This window comes from Lissotriton helveticus, chromosome 1_1 (genome assembly GCF_964261635.1).
Source record: "Lissotriton helveticus chromosome 1_1, aLisHel1.1, whole genome shotgun sequence".
NCBI lineage: Eukaryota > Metazoa > Chordata > Amphibia > Caudata > Salamandridae > Lissotriton > Lissotriton helveticus.
This window is the reverse complement of record NC_136057.1, coordinates 847,240,199-847,262,755: the sequence shown is the minus strand read 5'-3', so window position 1 is coordinate 847,262,755 and position 22,557 is coordinate 847,240,199. Positions and strand designations below refer to the sequence as shown.

Genomic DNA, 22,557 nt, shown 5'->3' with positions numbered 1-22,557 from the left:
GTCTCTAGTGAGCAGTTTAACAGTTCTAGTATCTGGTGTTCCAGCCCAGGCGCTGCCAACTGGAAGATCTTTGGGGGGCAAGGGTCCGCCGGAGAGCCTGATTTAGTGCCATTCATTAATTGAGTTAGAGAGGTGTGATCCAGTTGGGGGGGGGGGGGCATCAAGAGAGGTTTGATCCGGGTGGGTGGGGGGCGAAAGGCCAAAGTTGATGGCCCGTGGGGCGGGGCACCTGAGAGTTGGTAGGTTCAGTTAGGTTGATTGGGGTGTTGTCAATCTCAGTAATGATGTCTTTTACTTTTTGCAAAAAATAGGACTGGAAGGAATTGCAGTCTAGCGAGACGTCGATGACGTTAGCTTCGGATTTTTGGCTAAGTTCTTTCAGAATTTTAAATGTCTCTTTCTGTTTATTTGCAGCTGTGATAATCCTAGCCTCATAGTGTGCCGCCTTTCTTTCGGTGCTGGACTTTTTGTAGAGATTAAGTATGATTTTGAAGCATGTCAGCTGTTCTGGATCGTAGGTTTTCCGTCATTGTCGTTCGGCCTGGCGGAGGTTTTGTTTTTGTACTCTTAGAGAATCATTAAACCAGGGTGCTCCCTTCCCTTTGTCTCTAACTCTGATGGTATTCTCTGGTGCTATTTTATCTAAGGCTTGGCGCAGGGTGATTGTCAGGGTTTCACTTTCTAGGTCCAGATTTCCTGGAGTGAAGGTGGGGGCTTGGTTAAGCTAAGTAGGGCTTGTGGTAGGTTGGTGGCATTGATACGCTTCCAGTTTCGCACCCTAATCTCATCTGGGGGTGGTTGACGAATTACGCAGTCCATGGGGGCCCAGCATTTTAGGAGTGCATGGTCCGACCAGGTGCAGGGACTAATGTCAGTTAGGCTGGCCCAGGGTTGTGAGGTCCAGATTAGGTCGAGGGTGTGCCCTTTCTGGTGGGTGGGGGCGTTTACCATCTGGTGGAGACCCATCGCTTCCATACCTATCTCGAAATGCCTCGCGTGGGATTCCTTCGGGGCGGAGTCCCAGTGGTAGTTGAAGACTCCCGTGATAAGGAGCCTTTTATAGCGAGAGCACAAGTCTGTGATGATTTCCAGGAACAGTTTGTTAAAGCTGGGGGTTGACCTTGGGGGGCGATAGACTACTGTCATTAAGAAGCAGGAAGATTTAAGTGACATTTTCACCCTCAGAATGTCAGCTTGGTCAATACTTTCAGCCACTACGTTGGTGACCTGAAGCAGTTTGTTGAAAAAAATAGCCCCCCCCCGGGGTTGTTCCTTGTCTATTGGGCCAAAGATCATAGTTCTCTGGAAGTGAGGCAATAATGTCTGGAGCGGAGGAGTCCTCAAGCCAGGTTTCAGTGAGGGCTAGGATGTCTACCTCATCATCCTGGAGGAGTGTGAAGATTTCTAGATGGTGTTTCTGTAGGGAACGAGCGTTTAAGACTGCTATTCTTAGGCCGTGGGGGGTTTTGGGTAAGGGATTTGTCAGTAGGGGATAGGTTTAGTGCGTTTTTATGAGAGGCCCTTAGCAGATTTTCTGCCCGTAGTTTGTCTGCCACACTATCATTGATGGTATGACTGCCCGGTGTAAGAGAGAGCAGCGTAGCTTTGGAGTATGTCAGAGGTTGGCCAGGGGGTCCAGCCAACGGCCCCGAACGGTCGCAGACAGGCTTGCCTTTTGCGTGCCTTCGGCGTGCTAGCGGCGCCCGCTGCGCGTCAAGGCAGGCATCCTGTTTTTATAGCTCGAGCTCAGCCACTAGAGCTCTGACCTCGCGTGTGCCCCTGCCGGAAGTTCCCCCTGGTGCTTCCCGTGTGCGCAACGTTCCCTCCACTCAAACGGTAACAACCGCGGTGGACCGGGGAACACGCAAGCAAGTCACCAGGTAAGTTTGGGGCAGCTTAGCACACAATGGGATTAGAAAGTAAACGATAAAAACAGTACAAAAGTTCTTTTTAAAATGAAAAGGGTTTGTGCTATCTCTTAATCACGCAAGTTAGCAGCAAAGTAAAGACGTTTGTGCAATATATTTGGTACAGCTCCTGGCCTGTATTACACTACTGACCGCTTTTGCCTTAGGTTGTATAGAGTTAAAAGCCTCTAGCATGATAAAACAACTTTACCTTCACATGCTAGAAAGCATATAACGAATTCACAAAAGTGGGCTTTAAAAACTATTAGGCAATGAGAGAGGTGATGATTTCGGGGGCCCCCCCAACCTAGGGGAGGACCAAGCAGATGCCTTGAACACAAAAATAATATCATACTCAAAGATAGTGGAGGTCCCATCCTCCGAGGACCAACCCAAGCCAAGTTATGGGCAAAAATACAATGCCAACCAGGGAGAGAACCAAACAGATGCATTGAACACAAAGAGCACATCATGGTGAACGATTCGGTGGTGGTCCCATCTTCCTAGGACTACCCTTAGCACAGTTATGGGTAAAAATACAATGCCAACCAAAGGACCAGCAAAGCACCATGGGCCGAGAGTCTAGAGTGCAGTGAATATTATAGTATTAGCGCTCAGCTGAGCCAGAAAGCCTGCCCCTTGAGGAATGTTTTGATATTGGATACTATAATATTCACTGCACTCTAGAATCTCGGCCCACGATGCTTTGCAGGGCCTTTGGTTGGGAATGTATTTTTACCCATAACTGTGCTAAGGGTGGTCCTAGGAGGATGTTACCACCACTGAATGGTTCAGCATGATATGCTCTTTGTGTTCAAGGCATCTGATTGGTTCTCTCCCTCGATTAGGGAGGACTCCAAAATCATCACTTCTCTCACTGCTTGCTGTATTTTTGTTTTCACTTTTGTGAGATGGCTATATGCATTTTTGCATGGAAAGATAAGTTACTTGATTTATCAAAGGTATGTGAGATTTCTGTTTTATTAATTGAGATGAGACAGAACGGAGTTGCGGAGCGGAGTTCACAGCGTTTTTGCTCAACTCCGCAGAAATATGTGCAGTGGTACTCCGCCAAATACGCCCACCCTTAGTAAAAATCTGAAACTTCAAAAGGCTGAAAAGGCACTGCTTGTTACCAACTGGGGTTTCGCTTTGCAATCATTCATATTTCTAATCTGGCATAAATGTAGGGACGCAGGCCATATCACAGCCATGATAGATAGGCAATTATATTACCATCTTAATGGATCAGACCCAATATGATTACTGTTTTGTATTGCAAATAAGTGCAGTGTTATGCTGCCCTTCCGATTTGGTTTATGCTATATAGGTGCACACAACTGGAGACATCCAAATTCTCAAAATCACCATGAACTTCTTTTCTACCTCATATAACTAATATTTCTTATTGTGTGATACCATATTTCTCCCAATGGCACTTGTCACTAAGCTACTCCACTCCCAAAAATTCCCAGCACCAGCCAAACAGCATGGTGGGGCCATAAGAGATATTTCGACAACTGATAATACCTTTCAGCAGAAATCTCGGACACCAAAATCACATACGAGCTCAACAGGACACCACCACCTAACACGAGACAGGTCAGAGCACAATACCTAAACATCGCTACATAATTCAGATCACATAATGCATTTAAAACCCTGGAAACTAGTGCTAAGCCAAATCCACACATTCAAAAGCATACTAGGCCTGACTCTTAGATTCTGCACTAATATACATGCCAATGACAACACATTAAAAGTTAACAGATATGTCTCAACGTAAATAAAATTGAATAATAGATTAGTTTGAATACTGACAGAATAAATGCACGAGTTAAGCATCTTTTTGCAAGTGGATCACCAACTTAAGGGCTAGTGGATATTCTAAATTGTGAGCGATTCAAGATAAAAAGTTACCCTTCTGTGTGAGAATCCAGAACTACTTCATGTCACAATCCCCATATATGTACGCATAAGAAACGTTTTGACTTGCAGTAAATACTCCAGACAGAATTTCAAAGGCTGAAAAATATATATCGCCTTTGAAGGAGCACAAAGCCAGTATTGTGTATTCAAAGCAACCACTCAAAACAAATGACCATTTCAAAAATGGTAATTAACATCTACTATGTGTTAATCTACCAATTAAAAACCCTTTTCTAGCAATATAAATATTTCGAATTAAGTCCATTTCATAATTTCACACTTTTGTACTGCGATACTAGGAAATTGTTTTTAAAAAATTTACTGCTTTTAATACTGTTTATTCTTGGGGGGAAAAAACAGCTCCGAGTCCGCTTACCCGCACATAAAATCAATACATTTCACCTGCTGCTTAGCGGGAATCAAGGCACTCCGATCTCTCATCAGTACCATCTTGGGTGCGGGGACTAGGGGCTTCTCAGCACTTTTCCCAGCGCCATTTTGGGTTGCGCTCTAGTGTCTGGCTGCCTGCACTTGCCTGCCTATTTAGGACGGGCATTGCAAGCGCGCAGCGAACCAGACTTTGAATTACATATATCACGCGCAGACAGCCTGCACGAGGGAAAAGCGCTGGTATAAACGCTATAAACACACTGTTGTACTGCGATACTAGGGAATTTTTTTTTTTAATGTACTGCTTTTAAATACTGTTTATTCTTGGAAATAAAAACAGCTCTGAGTCCACTTACCCGTACATAAAATCAATACATTTTACCCGCTGCTTAGCGGGAATCAAGGCCCGCCGATCTCTCAGCGCCATCTTAGGTGCGGGGACTAGGGGCTTCTCTGCACTTTTCCCAGCGCCATTTTGGGTTGTGCTCTAGTGTCTGGCTGCCTGCACTCTCCTGCCTATTTAAGACTGGCAATGCGGGCGCGCTGGAGGCAAGCCAGTCTGAGCTCCGCGCCAGGCACGCTGTCCGTTCTGATAGAGAACAAAAACGGATAAAATACACCAGGGAACATCTGCTTAATATAGGTAACAAGAGGATAGGGGGCACCATCAATATCCACCTGCCACGGGCCATGATAAAAAGCTCTCAAATTGCGGGCTGATTAATAGTAGATCCCTGATAAAACATCACCAAGAGGTGTCCCACATGTTAGAGGACATGGATTTGGACGTCCTCTTTTTAACAGAGACATGGACTAGTACTGACTACTCTGTGGAAATGGGTTTCGCCTGCCCTGAAGGTTATAGAATCTTTCACAAACCGAGGGTTGCTGGAAGAGGAGGGGTTAGAGTGATTTTTAAGGAAAAGTGGAATTTTGCTCCGCTACAGGTAGACTATGTTACAGGGATCAAACTCCTGGGTTTTTCACTGCAGGAGGCCAAAGGCAGGCTACTTACAGGAATGGTCTGCTATAGACCCACAGGACAAGATACCCAATAACAAGCACTTCTTGACACCATTACTAATCTGACCCTAACCCACTCTAGAACGATTCTATTGGGGGATTTTAACTTATGGGATAATGGAAACTTCGGTAACCATTTGAGAAATTTAAGGCAAACATGTGTGAATCTTAATTTACAACAATTGGTACAACAACCAACCCACCAAGGGGGGCATGTCTTAGATCTCCTGTTCGCTAATCAGACCGAGACGGAGGTGACAGACATACTGCCTCAAAGCTGGACTGATCACTATCTAATCCACTTCAGCATCACGATACCCAGGTCAGAGGATAATCATAACCGATCGGTGACATACCGAAAGGGAAGAGAGTGGGCCAAACTAGTAAAAAAACACGACTTATCGGACTTTCCCAAACCAAAATCTCTTTGCTCCTATTTCCGTAGAGGAAAATTATCAAACATATTGTAACTATATAGCTTGCACTCTGGACTTGATAGCCCCAGTAAAAAGACTCAAGAATAGGAATAAAGCCTCAGCCCCCTGGTATAATGAGGAACTGAAACTTTTGCGAACAACATGCAAGAAGGCTGAGAGGAAATGGAGAAGGAATTATTCAGAGCTGGACAAGAAAGAATTGAAATTAGCGTAGGCCAGATATAAGGAGTCTATCTTTAGGTCAAAGCAGACTTCTATGCTAAATATATTCTACAAGCACTTAACAGCACAAAAGCTCTTTTCAATATCTTCAAGGATCTCTCTAGCCCAACTTGCACGAGCAATAAGGTGGCTGCATCGCAGAAACTCTGTGATGAGATTGCCTCCCACTTCGAAGAAAAAATTGCTCAAATTGTTGGAGATCTTCATCCCAACAATACTAGCGACCAGGATAACTTACCCCGGAAGCCAGACGAAGACCCGCGGGCAGACACTTCCATGGAATACTTTCAAACTCTTACAGAGGACTCTTTTAATAACCTTGCTCACAGTGAGTCCTCGGGCGCTTCTCTTGACCCCCTCCCCCACATAATTTGGAAAGTATTTGGACAAGAAACCTTCACTTAGCTGCGACAGATTTGCTGCCAATCCTTGGAAGGAGTGGTTCCGGAGGTATGGAAGCAGGCAGTAGTGACATCTCTGCTCAAGAATCCCTCGCTAGACCCTACGATTCCAGCAAACTTTAGACCTATCTCACTCCTGCCATATACGATTAAAACCCTGGAAAAAGCAGTCAGTAAAATCCTATCACGAGGATAACCACTTGCTGGATTGGGACCAATTTGGGTTTTGCCCAGGCCACGGCACCAAGACTGCATTGGCAACCGTAATGGATAACCTACGAATGCGAGCCGACAATGGGAATGTCGGCCGCATTCGATACGGTGAGCCATACAGTACTGGTGTAAGGACTGGAGAAGATAGGGGTGAAAGGACGGACTCTACAGTGGCTACAGTCCTATCCATCAGGAAGACAACAGGTGGTGACCATGACACTAATTCACTTGCAGTAAGTCTCAAGTACACCACAGGGTGCAGCAGGGCTCTGCGATCAGCCCTATTCTTTTTAATATCAATTTACGGCCCCTGTTCCCCACTATCAAATCTTTCGGAATTGACCTGGTGAACTACACTGACGACACACAATTGGTGTTTTCCCTGGAAGGGAAGCAAGCGGTATCCATGAATACGTTCCAGGAATGTATGCGTCAGACTGCGGGATGGCTCAAGAAAAATTAATTTCAATTTAATGGTGGGAAAACAGAGGTGGTATACTGCTCCACTGCTAGAATGCCCAACATCTTCCATTGGAGTTCAAGCTCACTCCCGAGGAGGTACCCTTGGCTCTAGTCAACATGGTGCATAACTTGGGGGTCTTGGTAGATAATCTCCAAATGGAGTCACAGGCTAATAAAGCAGTCAGCGTGTGCTTCTCTTTGATGTGCATGCTACGGCAGATTCTCCCGCTACTCTCTAAAGACTCGTGCTCTCTTGTAGTAAGGAGTATAGCGCTGAGCAGGCTGGACTACTGCAACTCCCTGTACTTGGGAGCACCACAATAGATCCTTCAGGGGTTGCAGAGAGTCCAGTCCATGGCAGCAAAGTTGGTGTTAAATAGACAGCGTAGGTCTTGTACTACTCTGGCCTTGAGCGATCTTCACTGGCTGCCTATTAAGGAGAGAGTTTGTTTTAAAATCGCTCTGTATTGTGTACAGCGCAGTACATGACTTGGGCCCAGTCCCATTGCAGGAGAAGTTTACCTGGTATAATCCCAAGAGGCAGCTTCACTCCTCTAGTGCAAATCTGATTACGACTACCAGATTCAGACGATCTAGGATGGGGGGGCAGAGCTTTTAGTGTGGCTGCCGCACACTTATGGAATGAGCTGCCCCAGAGCATTAGACAGGCTAATACCCTGACCGGTTTCAGAAAGAGTCTGAAAACCTGGCTTTTCCCAAGGACTGAAATATAGTTTTTCCCATCGTTATTCCGGTCTGCTCATAGTCATACTTAAGTCTAAGCGCCAGGATTCCCGTACGGTGGCAGTTTGCGCTATACAAGAACCCAATATAATGATTCAATACGTGCAAACTGTTCAGCTTTTTCTGTAGTATCAGCAGTCTGTGTGACTCCTGTGCAGGTACCAGAGACCTCTAAAGCTTAAGAAAGATCTGCCCTTTTAAAGCCCACTGCGGTTAGTGTTTTGCTATGCCCAAAACCTAGAATCGCCTGCTCTAACTAAATACCAGATCGAGAATAGTCAATGTAGACAATTCACACAAAAAACAGAGACTAAAACTTTTGTTGAGCAAACTGAACCACATTTTAATATACATTAGCAACGGAAAATGTACTGGGCTACACACAGCTAATACGAACATCTAAAAATCAGATTACCTACTGTGGACACCAAGCAGCTTACCTGATTTTCCTGCCGACGGGCATTGCCGTGAGGGAAACGGCGGGACGACAAAACGCCGGGAGGCGGAGGGAGGCATCCAGTGCTACCGGACTTCACTCCCCAGCACTCCCTGTGCCTGCAGCGCGCCCGTGACGCGCAAAGAGCGCCCGGAGGCGCCAGATAAAGCCTGACCCCCCGGGAGCCTAGTGGGGGGAACACCAAGCAGCTTACCTGATTTTCCTGCCGACGGGCATTGCCGTGAGGGAAACGGCGGGACGACAACACGCCGGGAGGCGGAGGGAGGCGTCCAGTGCTACCGGACTTCACTCCCCAGCACTCCCTGTGCCTGCAGCGCGCCCGTGACGCGCAAAGAGCGCCCGGAGGCGCCAGATAAAGCCTGACCCCCCGGGAGCCTAGTGGGGGAACACCAAGCAGCTTACCTGATTTTCCTGCCGACGGGCATTGCCGTGAGGGAAACGGCGGGACGACAACACGCCGGGAGGCGGAGGGAGGCGTCCAGTGCTACCGGACTTCACTCCCCAGCACTCCCTGTGCCTGCAGCGCGCCCGTGACGCGCAAAGAGCGCCCGGAGGCGCCAGATAAAGCCTGACACCCCCTCTCGCTCCCGCGAGTCGCGCGCGGGAGCGTCCGGGAGAAGCCCGGGACAAGGGCGGGGCCGTCTGTGGCCGTCTAGGGACGAAGAGGGACGGGACGGCCACCCCCCTAAAGCCTTCTACTCCAACATGGGTAAGCGCAAACTCCAAACTTCATTCACCGGTGGGGCTGGCAAATCTAAGGTTCCCCGTAAAGCCCCGACCTCAGCTAGCATCATGTCCTATCTTACGTCTGCTGTGGGGAAATTGAACCAGGAGATTGCAGCAACAGAACGTGAACTGGGGCTAGACATACCTCTATTGGATAACCCGGTGCCCCCACTGTCTGGGAGACAAGCTATACCTTTAGAGCCCACTGTTCAGATCATTGCCACCAAGGATCTGACATTACTACCCCAATGTACTGCAATGGCTCCTGTTGAACCTAATTCGTTGGGCACAGTTGATTATCAAAGTTGTGCACAAGACATTGTAACCCCAGTTATTAAGCGTACCAAAAAGCGCGTAAAGAGATCAAAAAGGTTTTTCACGCAGCCGCCTGCTACATTGCGCTATGCGCCTAGGAGACTTGAAAAAGGCATTAGAGACTTGGTTGAAAAAGTGTTCACAGATAAAATTGAAAGTACCCTTGTACAGATTGCAAATGACATTGTAGAGACTTTGAAAGATTGTGTCTCGGAAATAGTGGGGAAATGTGATAGGCTAAGTACGTTGTTATGCCATAAAGTACCTGATTGTGCAACCTTGGCTCCCCCGGCCACGCTTGCTCCCATTGTTCAATATGAATCACCAATGGAAGGGATTGAGATAGTCACCCCGCCTGTCCCAATCCTCCTCCCAATTCCCCCTGAGTCAGTAAACCCAAAAACTAACATCAATTTGGCCGGGCACACTGATCTTTTGCCGTTGACCCTAGTTGGGGATAAGGTCAACACTGTAGCTGGGCAAATCAGTGCACATAAAAGCGAACAACTACAGGGAGTAAGGAGAGTGCCGGGGAAGCCCCGTACTAATTTACCACCTGAGGCAACCCCCTTTGTTGCTGTTCTAGTAAACATCCCACACTTGAACCCAGGGGAGGTTGAGTCTCAGTATACCCTATTAGCAAATATAAAAGCTTGGTGTGATGAAAATTGTTCAGGGCCAAGGGATATATCTACCCACATCACTATGGGGAGACGAGTTGACTGGTTGGGGTATACGGCAAAAAATCTCCCTGGTGATTGCATTATAGTTAATTTTAACAGACCCCATGAGGCTGCCCGTTTATTCTGGGATGCAACGGATATAAAGGTTGGAAGGATACGAGCTGTTCCACTTGGTTATTTTTACCCACGGCCAATTATTCCCAATTTACCACCAGGCAATGAAAAGCAGCGAGGGGCCATCAGAGGGGGTACTGGGCTGTCAGCCTGGGCACTGCAAACACCAAATCTTACCCCTAGTCATATCGTCCCCATTAGACCTACAAATAGGGCTACTCTAGAACTATCAAATAGATTCACTGCTTTGTCTCATTTAGATGAAAATGATTGACTGCCTGGTAATGTTGCTGATTTAGAACAGACTCATTGTATTTCCACCATTGCTAGGGAGAGTGGGGAGACTGTTAAAATGGCAAGCTGGAATATTGCAGGTCTTCGCTCCAAGAGAGATGATGCAATATGGTTGGAACAATTAAAGGGCTATGAGGTAGTGGCGCTTCAAGAAACCTGGGACAGGGAATGCAATTTCTGGCTGGATGGGTATTCTTCTTATTTTAAAGCTGCCCAGGGCTCCAGTTCAGGGAGAGATCGAGGCGGGCTCATGTTTCTAATCTCTGTTAAACACAGGGGAGTCGCGCAAATTGTAAGCACAACATCTCATAACATTTTGGCCTGTGAATTAACTTTACCTAACAAAGTCAAATTCCTTTACGTTAATTTCTATAATGCCCCTCATGGTACGCACTGTAATGGAAATATTAGTGATTTAGCAAAATTTTTAACCACTTATAAGGAGAGTCAAACCACTTTTGTTCATTTGATTTTGTTTGGAGATTTTAATATACATTTGTGTCAGCAAAACTGTCAATATAGGGTGTACGCAGATATGGATTGTCTCCCTCACTCCCACTTTGAACACTCTATAAAGGGGGCTGCACTAGAAGAATTATTGTCAGATGTCGATTTATCTGAGCCAGAGTTTATCGACACCAATGACCGGGTAGCCACATTTAGTGCAAGGGACTCAAATTCTATCATTGACGTTATATTTGTATCAACAGGCTTGCTACAGAATGTAATTTTTTATAATGCTGTGCAAACAACTTTTAGTGACCATAACCTAGTGGTTATGGAATTATGTAACATAAATCTAGCAATACTATCTGCAAACACAAGGATTGTTTCGCGTATGGAGTTAGTTGCCAAAGATCAGGGGAGACGGGTCAAGTGGAGTAAAATTATCCCAGAAGAATTTTTCTCTAAACTTACCGAGAAGGTGGGAGATGAAATCAACATCTGTATGGACCCTCTTAGGTTTGGAGGTGACATTATTACGTCCTTTGAAATTATCTGCCAGCAAGTAGCGTCAAATCTAACGTCTAAGACGAAACCCAAGGAGCAAAAACTGTATGGGTGGTTCGATACAAAATGCTCTAAGGCCCATAAAGATTTATTGGCAGAACTAAAAAAGTCTCCCCGGGATAAACAAGCAGTGGCCAGACTACGGAAAAACTATAAAACCATAGTAGAATCCCGTAAGAAGGAGATCAAGGAAAACGCTTGGGACTCACTTTATGATAGGGCCACATTGAGGGACAGCTCCAAATTCTGGGAAATTGTAAATACACCATTGTTTAGTGATAAGGAAAACTCCCCGTTGGAACTGAACATACCCGAAAAGGAATGGCTGAACCACTTTGAAAAGATATATGGTAGCAACCTCCTGATAGACCCATTTGTACCAGTATTAAGTGAACAATTAATGTTACCTTTGAGATTCACTATCAAAGAAGTCCAAAAGGCTATAGAGGACACAACTGCTCATAAGGCCCCGGGCCCTGATGGGGTACCAGCAGACATGTATAAATCCAACTCCACTACATGGTCAATTGTCCTCACAAATATCTTTAATATAGCGAGTATTGACAATAGTAGATTGCCTAAAACCTGGTCACGGCCTATAATAGTCCCAATTTTTAAGAAGGGCCAGAGAGGGGACGCAAGATGTTATAGGCCGATATCATTGTTGGATTCGTCCTTTAAAATACTAGGGAAGGTGATCCTAGCTAAGATCTCAACATGGGCAACTAACAATGACATCTTGTGCGATGCACAGTATGGCTTTAGACCTGGCAGAGGCACTGAGGACCAGTGCCTCAATTTACATCTAATAGTCAGTAAATACACTGTGGCCTCAAAGGGATCAATCTATCTGGCATTTATGGACTTGTCCACAGCTTTTGACCTAGTCAATAGGTCAAAGCTGTGGACCATGCTGCTGGATATGGGGTTAGATCAGGCATTGGTGTACTTCCTGGGTGAATTGCATAGAGATCTGACAGCGGTCATACGCATGACACAGGAGGGGAAGTGTACGGCTGATTTTAAGTCCGGGAGGGGAGTACGCCAGGGTTGTATTTTGGCCCCAATGTTATTTTCTTTATATATTAATTCTTTGGGTGCAAATCTGACGGCAACGTCTGTAGATGTCCCGTGTATGGGGGGTACCCCATTGCCAGTCTTATTATATGCTGATGATACAGTACTACTGGCGAGGACACCCATAGGTTTACAACGTCTTTTAAACTCCTTTGGGAATTTTATGCGAAATTTAGACCTTGTAATTAATGTAGAAAAATCGCATGTGATGTTTGTTGGGAAAGGCAGAAATAAGATCAAGACCCTCTCTTGTAATGATTCAGTAATATCAAAAGTAAAAATCTTTACATACCTTGGTGTAGTGCTTTATGATCTGGGTAGCTGGGTTCCACAAGTTACCAATAAAAGAGTGGCAGTAAGAAGGCCATCGGCTGCAATCCTAGGCTTTGCGAAAAGATTGGGTGGGAAACCTCCCGAGGCAATTTTGGCGATATATAGAGCCAAAACAATAGCCATAGCCAGGTATGGGGCAGCAATCTGGGGCTATAAAGATTTAACTGTGATACAGAGAGAGGAAAATACATTTTTGCGATCCCTCCTGGGCCTCCCCCAATCCACATCATCTTTTGCGGTCCATTCAGAGTTGGGAATGGGATATATCGCAGACATCCTAAACATGGCGCCGCTTTTATTATGGATTAGAACCTGGCTTAACCCCAAACTTACACTGAATCATAAGATTATTATTGATTGTTTGGGGCGGGACAAAGTGGCTGATATTAAATGGTTGGCCTATATTAAAAAAACTTCAGCACTCTTAGGTCGACCAGAACTATATTTAGACCCGGAAAATTTGAATAAAGAAGATATCAACTGGGTAAAACTGAATTTTATTAAGATCCGAGAAATGGAAAGAGAGTCGATTGAAATCTCTAAACCCACAGTAAGGTCACATTTTATGCTGATTACTTCAATATCAGTGCAACCATATCTGACCATTGTCACACGCCCATATCATCGCTGGTTGCTGACCAAATTCAGATTTAATCAGGCACATTTTCTGCTGGGTATTTATGAGAAATGGTGTGCCCCAATGGATAATGTGCCATGTGAATGTGACAATTTCTCCGATCAGGATTTGATACATTTTGTATTCTTTTGTCCCTTCTTTTCGGAAGGCAGGTCAAAATATATTAAGCCCCTCCTAAGGGAAATGGGTTTTTTACAGTTAAAACCTGCATTGTTGTTTCTTCAATTAATGGAAAATCATCGGGTGATGTTCTGTGTAGCGAATTTCTTGATTGCATCAATCCGCGCTAGACGGAAGAGACTCCAGACGAGTATAGCTGGGGTGAATGTCTGCCCTATACCTGATAGTATGATTTAATTTCCAGGTTCTGCTTCATTTTATATATGTTTTATAATGAAATGTGAAACATTGTTGATAATGGTGTAAATCCTGTGTGTCACACAATTCTTATGTATTGCTAATGAATTTTAAATGTACAGTTATCAATAGCCCTGTATGATGTTTTTATGTATTTGCATAGTATACTTTTATGATTTTTATTTAATCGAATAAAGTGTTTTTTTGACTTGACTTGACTTGACTACTGTGGACTAAAGTTCAGTAGCAATTAAACACACAAAACAGAAAGCTGCCAAGTTTTGGAAAACGGATATCCGTTTCTCTGGTATGTTTACTTTGCCACCACACATGATTGATAAGCGAACAAGTTATTTGGTCAAGTCTCAATGAGGAGGAAGTCTAATTCACATCTTGGTTTAAAGGGCTGTCCTCATTTTCGTAGTACATCAAGACCCTGCTTGTGATACTCTGGGCATCAGAGCAAAGTGTGTAGAAGACAATTCACGTTGATAAAAGGAGTTCACTGAGGCAGTGAATCTGGGGATCGGGCTGCAAATGAGGAGCTTGTGCAACACAACAAACAGTGCACGCAGAGTTTTATGCTTAAAGTAATGTTGACTGTGGGTCCGAAGTGGGATGACCAAAGGAGGTTTACCAAGGATGTCACCATTTTGCCATTACCCCGACTGCTTATAAGAAGGTGCGTTCTGTGGTATTGCTCATACTCGATCACAGTAAAAAAATATATAATTACAAAATACATAGAATTTATTTTGCTGCAACTGCCCAAATCAGAGATACCAGCTTTGGGTGAAAAACGATATAATACAAAGTCCGACTGCATTCATTTGTTTTTACTGTCCAGGATTTCGATTTTTCCTTTCTTTTCACTTGTTTTAGGAAGTTTGATATTGTCCATGGTCACTTCCCCAATTGTCCAATCATCTTCCGATTCAGACCCAGTCTCTTCAGAACTAGATTCTTCCTCTGCGTCGCTATCTTCTGAGCCACTCAATTCCACTACAGCAACATTCTAAAAAGGGAAAGAGTGAAGTAGTTATTCATTCTAATGGTGTTAAAGTTTCAAAGATTGATCTATTAAAAAGCATAGGTAATGCATCCGTTTCACCCATGTAAGAAATAAAGAGCTATTTTAATCAATCAGTGTCTGGGAGAAGGAAAGAGCTCCCTGACAGATAACACAGGAGTGCAGAGGATGTGGCGCAGCGGTCAGAGCTGCTGACTCGAGAGCGGAGGATCCCAGTTCGAGTCTCGGAGGTGCCACGCAACATCCTGTGATTCTATGCAAATCACTTAACCGCTCTGAGTGATAAATTGTTATATAAATATGCTGCAAGAGTAAAAGACAAAACTTTATGAGAATATAGGTCCACCAAAGTGGATGTTAACAGTGTTTCGGCAGAGGGAAACTGATAAGAGAAGCGGACAAGGAACAAGCATTTGTAAATGCAGAAAAATATTCCACAGCCAATAGAAATGGAGGAAAGGTAAGTGGCACGCACATGAACCATTGAGAAGCCAGGAAACTGAGGAGGCAGGATGCAAGTCCCTTTTAAAGTTTATATTAAAAACAATAGATTTCTGAAGCACAGCACAAGCACTGTGCAGGCAAAGCCTAAAAACGACAACTACATTCATTTGTTTATAGATTTTTCAAACAAACGTGCTATTTAATAAAGAGTCTGACAGAAAAATATACATCTATTGCTAACTACGCTTTAATCCATGTAGTGCATAAGGCAGCCCACATCTTGATCCATGAAAGCATTGGATAGTAAAGCGATCATAAAGAATAGGGAGAATTGGGCAGAGACCAACTGATAAACGGGCAGCAAGCAGCACAATCAGTGTGAGATCACTCAGAAAGGAAAATCCATCCACAAAGCAGGCAATGATCATCTGGGACTGGAAGACAGCTCAAGCAATGGATTAAGCTTTTTTATTTTTATTTTTGCGGATCTAACTTAGAACAGGAAACTAAAAGAAAACAAACCTGCAAAAGCTTTTTTTCCCTTCTATGTAGGGGGAGAGAAAAAAAGACGTTGGGGGGGAAGAGGATGTGGAGAGAGACAACATGGGTAGGACATGGAATCTACAGGGGGCATGGAAGGGCAGTGGGCCCTGAAGCAACAAAAGGTACAAAAGCAACAGAGGGCGCTGGGTGGTTGGGGGAACGCAACACAAGAGGGCCCCTTTGGGAGCAGAGGGAAGGTAAGAGGGGTATCACACAGGCGAAAGAGCAACAAAGAGGGTGAGGAAAAAAGCAAATCGGTGAGAAAGCATTTGAAGCGGGGGGCTATGGATGGAGGGGGAGAGGTGGAGGACACAGGTGAGAAAGCAGTGCAAACGGGGGAGTTCAGAAGGGCGAGAACATCAGAGGGGGCGTGAATACGCAGAGAGGAGAAGAGAAAAGCACAGAGGGGAAGAGAAAAGCAGAGAGGGGAAGAGAAAAGCAGAGAGGGGAAGAGAAAAGCAGAGAGGGGAAGAGAAAAGCAGAGAGGGGAAGAGAAAAGCAGAGAGGGGAGTCAGCTGGAAACCACATGCACTTTCGTAGAGCGCTTAAACAAAACAAATACGTCTCGCCTTTGGGACTTTGTAAGTGTTTAGCCAAGCAGCACATTCTGTGTATGTACTAAATTGATTTAGTGAACTCCCAGTATTGAAAGTTGCACTACAATTCATACTAACAAGTCTGCTTTCACTCACGTTTGCCTTTGAAATGTACTTTTATTTTGTTTCGAAGAACTTCATTAGGTTGCGCTCTTCTCAACAGTGCTGCCAGGATGCAATGTGTAGTCCCAACCCTTTACAACAGGGCTAATGCAGTTTATATTCGCCATTCCCATCACATATTTGCAAGAGAAGTAAAAAGCCTCGTCCTTGAAGGAATCTATGTAAACTCTTCTAAGATATTTTAAACCTGGGCGTGCAAGTCACCTTTTCGTCGTTGTTTGATGCTGGGGCGCATTTTGTTTCTAGATGTGACAGGCATGAGGGTATCCAATCAGAGAGAGCAGGGTCATTTTGCAGGTCATCCAAGGCTTCGTGTTGGAAACGGAGCGGACAGCCCCCACCCCCCTTCCCTGCTCCCCATTTGATTACCATAACATTAACCTAAATTACAGATACATTCCTGACTTAAAGCTTAGAAAGAATTTAAGACTCAAAACAAAAAGGGTGGGGTGGAAGAAGTGGTAAGGGACAGTGAGTTAGCACAAACAGCATAGACAGAGGGGGGCAAAAGAGGCAGAGCTAAGACAGCAAAACTGAGAGGGGTGTTTGCTGCTCTGCTCCTTCTGGCTTGATGCCCCCCTTCTACTCAATTTTGTAATGACATTTCTGCACTGTCAGTTGGCATCCATTATAAAAATGGGGTTTTACTAATTTCAAGATAGCTGCCAACAAGTGTGCAGCCCCGAGAAATTAGATTGTATTAGATCAACCAATCCATTCAAAGATATCCACAGCTGATGCACGGGCATCCACCATTACCCTCTCTGAATGGGTTTGTTCAAAAATTACAATTGTATTCAAAGACGGCTGCTCTGGATGTCCGCACATTCAAGGTGGCTTTTTACGAAGAAGAAAAAGTGCAAGAAAACACAATGGGGAGAACCACTTTATTTGCCAATGGTCTTCTTAATCTTGCCCCCCTGCCCTCTGTCATGGCAGAGTTGGTGGGTGGAGGACAATAGAAGACGTATAGACATACTGACTGTTCTTAAGACAGGGAACTCTGGACTCGCTGTGCTCAAGAGCAGTCTGCAGTTGCGGCTATAAAAGAGAATCGCTTTGCCAGTTTATAGTTAGCAGGGCGATACCAAAGGAGAAGATGGACGGAGCGTTTGAGCAAATCAAACACTCACCCCCAGTCAACTGATCTGGGTTTAATCCATCATTATTCTTTAGCTCACTCCACCACCCCACTTCAGACATGGCCATATGCACATCAGTCTGACCCTGTGCCTCATGGGAACAGTCCAGCCCGAACTGCCAAGCCAGGTCTTCCCTGGACCAGAAACAAGCATCCTGGGACCGGTTTCAGGTTCATAATCCCCATCAGCCAGGCTGATTTGCATATGGCCATGTCTGAACTGTGGTGGTGGAGTGAGCTAAAGAATGATGATGGATTAAACCCAGATCAGTTGACTGGGGGTGAGTGTTTGATTTGCTCGAACGCTCCATCCATCATCCCCTTTGGTATACCTTTGTTCGCCTAAGTTGGCAGGGTATGCCCAGACGTGGGTCCGTTGCTCACTTTGCCACTGGATTCAAGATAGCCTGGCTATATGTCGGATGAGCGATCTTCTTTTGTTCTAATAATAGAACCTCCAGCTTCTCAAGGTTTTGCGTATTGCAAAATAAACTTGAAATCAGCTGTGAAGCCTGAATACCGTGATTTTCCTGACATCAGCCTGAATAAAAACACAGAAACCTTGCAGTCTGTTGAAACAGTTCCAAAAGTCACGGAAATGTCAATTCATTGTATCTTCCTGAACGTAAACATTTTATTATTTATGATTTATCTAATATAGAACAAAAATAAATTGTTGCACTAAAGTAATTCTTTCTATAAACTCAATTTTATTGAAAATTAGTTTTCAGTACAGCGCTTTATAACATTTCAAGTAATTTGTCACACAATGAAAATGTTTCCGAATATTATATTTCAAGATTTATCATACACCCATATTTGTTACTACTTTTATACTTGCTGTGTAATTTCTATACTATCTGCTCCAAATTTACAAAGAATTCCCACAACACAGTGCATTATTAAAAATTGCTGTTGTGCACTGCATGAAAAGGATAGAGCAGAACAGCGTCATAAGATATAGCACTATTTTTGGCTCTTAACGGAGCTGGTGCATTGTAAGCTGCCTTGCGCTAATTCACACACCCTTGCACCATAGTGCATAGTGCAAAAGCGTACGCGATGTCAAGCATAGGTTTTGTATTGGAATGGAACCCTTTCAGTACATAATACTGTGTTTGACATATTTTACACGTATAGGGTTGGAAGTGTGCTCTACAGTACAGAATACATGCACATTTAGAAACGTTTAACCAAAGAAAACTTTTCTCTAACATTACACCTGCCTTGAGGAGGAGTATTTTTTTTGTGCAAATCTCGTCAATGTTACTAGATGGGGATTTTCATCAAAAACCCATGGGTGGCTGCAAAGGAATTCCCATGTACCACCTATTGTATTGCCCAATTGGCCTGGTTGGCACAAAGGCATGTTAAGTAGTGCAAGGCACTACTTTGTGTTACTTTGAAGCTACTTTCCAGTGCAAAAAAAGGTTTGTGCTAGAGAGTAAATTCGAAAATCAACAATTTGTGCTGGGCTTATATCACAAAAAAGATGCAAACCATTGAAAAGTGTTGATATATTTGGTCCCCTGCCTTGTAGCACGATATTAATTGGTAAATAACCACGTTTTTAAAGTCTTCCTAAAGACAAGTACATTTAATTAGGATCCCAACTTCAGAGGAAGGTTATTCCATGTACAGTCTATGAAACTTGTACTGCCCCAAGTGGTTAGTTTGAATTTTGAGATCTTAACATTTATGGCAAACGTGGACTGGGGAGTTCTGGAGGGAGCGTCCCAGTTGAATCCACTCCTAAAAATTTTAGGACCAGCACCATACAGGCCTTCTATGCAATAAAGAGAGCCTTAAAGGCAACCAGTTTCCTGGTGGGTAGCCAGTGTAGTCTGTGCAGAGCCTGGGACGCTAGCAAACTAATGGATCCCGAGCAGCATACGAGCTGCTGCGCTCTGCAAAGTTTGCATATTTAGATAGAGGGCATTGCAGTAGTCTATTTTGACGGGACTAGCATCACAATTACTGTAGTTTATAAGGAATGTAGGGGAGGAGATTTTAAAAATATTCTCAGAGTATTAAAAGAAGATTAAGTGAGCACATTGATTTGATCCCCAGGCCAGAGAGAACAAGCCCCCATCGGGAGCTGGCCACTGTTGGTGCCTGGACTGGGAGTACAATACACAGTGGTGAGGTAGGTGCTGGAGAACAGGCCCCAGGATGGCTACTAGCGGACCTGGCCTTGTGCTTGCAGGAACCCTGGGCATGGAGCAACCCGAGGACAGTGGTAGACGACCACTGCTTCTCTGGATCGGCAAAAAATTATAGTCGGTGCAAGGGAGCCCCACCTTGGGGACTCAGAGAGTGACCAGGAGCAGGTTAACATCCCCCATTGGAGTTCATTGGGCACCCCTGGAGGAGATACTCATTGGGGATTGTGCTCGACTCTCTTGACCACTATGGGTTGACTCAGGTCGGTAAAGGATACTCCTGCCGGAAAATCAGTCGACGTCAGAGGTGCAGTCCGCCAACAGGAGGAGAATGAGTAGGGGCAGGACATGGCGACCTGGACAACCTACACCAGATACTGTGTGCCGTGAACACTACCGGAGAAGTTCTAGAGGCCAAAATCGACAAGATGTCCCTCGACCTCACTGTCCTCTGGGATGACCACCGGAAATTAGCAAACAAAGTCAAGCAGAATACTGAGGTCATGGGAGAAGCGAGCCTGTGGTGACACTGTTACAAGATCAAGTGCAGCACCTGACCAAGCGCGGGGAGAAGTTGGCACGTAGGGCCAACAATGCAGAAGGCCACAGAAACAACATTTGTATAGTTGAGCGTATCAAATGAGTTGTAGGAAGTGAAATGATGCCGTAACTGGAGAGATGGCTAGCAACCGCCATCACGCTACAGGCCCGCTGCAGTTATTTGCATTAGAGAGGGTGCAATGGGCACCTGGTGTGCCCTCCCCCACTGGAGTTCCACCTCGACTAATGGTGGCATGACAGTGGGAATTTCCAGGAGAAGGACCGGATTCTGTAGAAAGCTTGCAAGGACAGCCTGAAGGTGGAGAACACCAGATTTGCTATCTATCCAGACTACACTATAGAAGTTTAGAAGAAGAGGTCCTCCTTTGTGGGGGTCAAGAAGGAACTCCTTGTAGGAAACCAGGTTTTGTTGCAGTTATCTCCCCACTTTTTGCCTGGTATTTGATGCAACTTTGACAGACGTGCACCGGGTTCTTACTAACCAGGTCCAAGTGCCAGTGTTCTTTCCCCAAAATAAGACACCTAGTCACTTAATCCTCAGTGACCAGGTCTTTAGCACCTCTGTAAGTCCCTAGTAAGTGGTACCTCTGGTATCTAGGGCATAGGTACTCAAGAGGGTCCTAAGAGCTGCAGCTTATCCTGTGCCACTCCAAGGGGACAGCACCAGACTCATACGGAGTTCCACTACAGGCTGCATGACAAGGTGCTCTAAAAAGTGAAAACACGACATGGCACACACTTGTGTGCCATGCCCCCAAAACTGCATTCATTATTTATAAGTCACTGCATGAGCAGATATGTCCCTGTAATGGCCAGTTCCATTACTGACAGTACAAGTGAACAGGGAAGCCATCTTAAGGTATGTACTGGGCATTGGTCACTGACGTCTATGGAGTTTACAGATGCAGCAGCAGCTCAGGAAGAGGTACCGGGCTCCTACAGGACAGATCCGTTCTCCCTCTGTCGAAATCGAAAATCATTTCTGTTAGCATAAGCTGAAGCCATCTTGTCTGTGGCATTCACTTTGTTAGCTATGTAATTCTTCAGTCGTCACTGCTGATTGCCCTTCTATTCTGCTTGAGTCTTAAACTTCAGTTAACCCCTTCTGTACTGGGCCAAAGCTATGTATGTACTGAGCAAAGGCATCTAGCTGCTGAAATGCACCTGGTTAAAGATGTAACTGTCGACTATTTGTGGCTGCTGTAAGCAGTTCTGTGCACCCCTCCCACTTTGTTGACTAAGTGATTACTCACCTGCCCACGTCTGGCTGTAACTATTTCTGTGTATGCTTGTACCCTCTATTTGTAACTACATGCTTACTCTGCAACAAAGTCTGTATATAACCACTATGGCCTGTGTATTCAATGTACTCCATCCTGGAACACTTGAGGGTGTTGTATGGACATAGTCCCACTCATGAGTGATTAATAAACTTGTTCCTTGAATTCCCACTCATGAGTGATTAATAAACTTGTTCCTTGAATTCCAGATTCAGTCCCACTCTATATTTTATTGGTCTATGGACAAGATAAGAGTGAACCCTGCACCGGTGTGCCCATTAAAAGGCACATTTCCACAGTTGGCACCCCACATGTGGGTCCTCATCGGAGACGCGGCCGTCCAAAGGAGTGGAATTTGGTGAGGAGACGTCCTGCATGAGGAGACCCTTGTCTTTGCAGCCGAAGTGATTTTTTCGGTTTTCTTGATTTGACTCTCCAGGTGGTGGCCGGTCCAGACTAAGGTATCTTTTGGCGTACATTTTTGCAGTGACCATTAGGTCGACCAAGAGATTGGAAGTTGGAGACTCTTGTTTAGTAAGGTTGCTGAAGCGGCACTCTTGATTTGCTTGGCCAAGATTCGGGTTTTGTTTGTTTGATTTATTTTTTGCAAAAGATAAAGGTAGGTAATTTGGAGATTTTTCTCTACTTTTGAATATTTTAGGAAAGTAATATTTTACAAACATTTGGTAGCATGCTTGTTTCCAGCACACTCCGTAGGCTGTGTTGCTGTCTTGGAGGTACCAAAATGGATTTAGACAGAAGTCATCCGGCTCCCCCAGAGGGGACACCTAAGAGGCATATGTACATTAAATACGGTATTTCTTCCATAATGTATAGTACACTGTGGAACAAATATACGAAAAAGGATCCTGATCCCCAATGGCCAGTAAATGGGTCATTTGACTTTAAAAAGATTCAATATTTAGAGCAGTATTTATTCAAGAA

General features: G+C 44.7%; 1 protein-coding gene across 1 annotated transcript in view; it reads right to left on the bottom strand.

The window, feature by feature from the left end:
- Positions 1-14,459: 14,459 nt before the first annotated feature.
- NOPCHAP1 (NOP protein chaperone 1) overlaps positions 14,460-22,557 on the bottom strand; it is a 172,101-nt gene continuing 164,003 nt past the window's right edge. Inside the window, exon 4 of the mRNA XM_078675036.1 lies at positions 14,460-14,747. Within this exon, the coding sequence (XP_078531162.1) occupies positions 14,559-14,747 (189 nt within the window). The 3' untranslated portion in view covers positions 14,460-14,558. The remainder of the gene's footprint in view (positions 14,748-22,557) is intronic.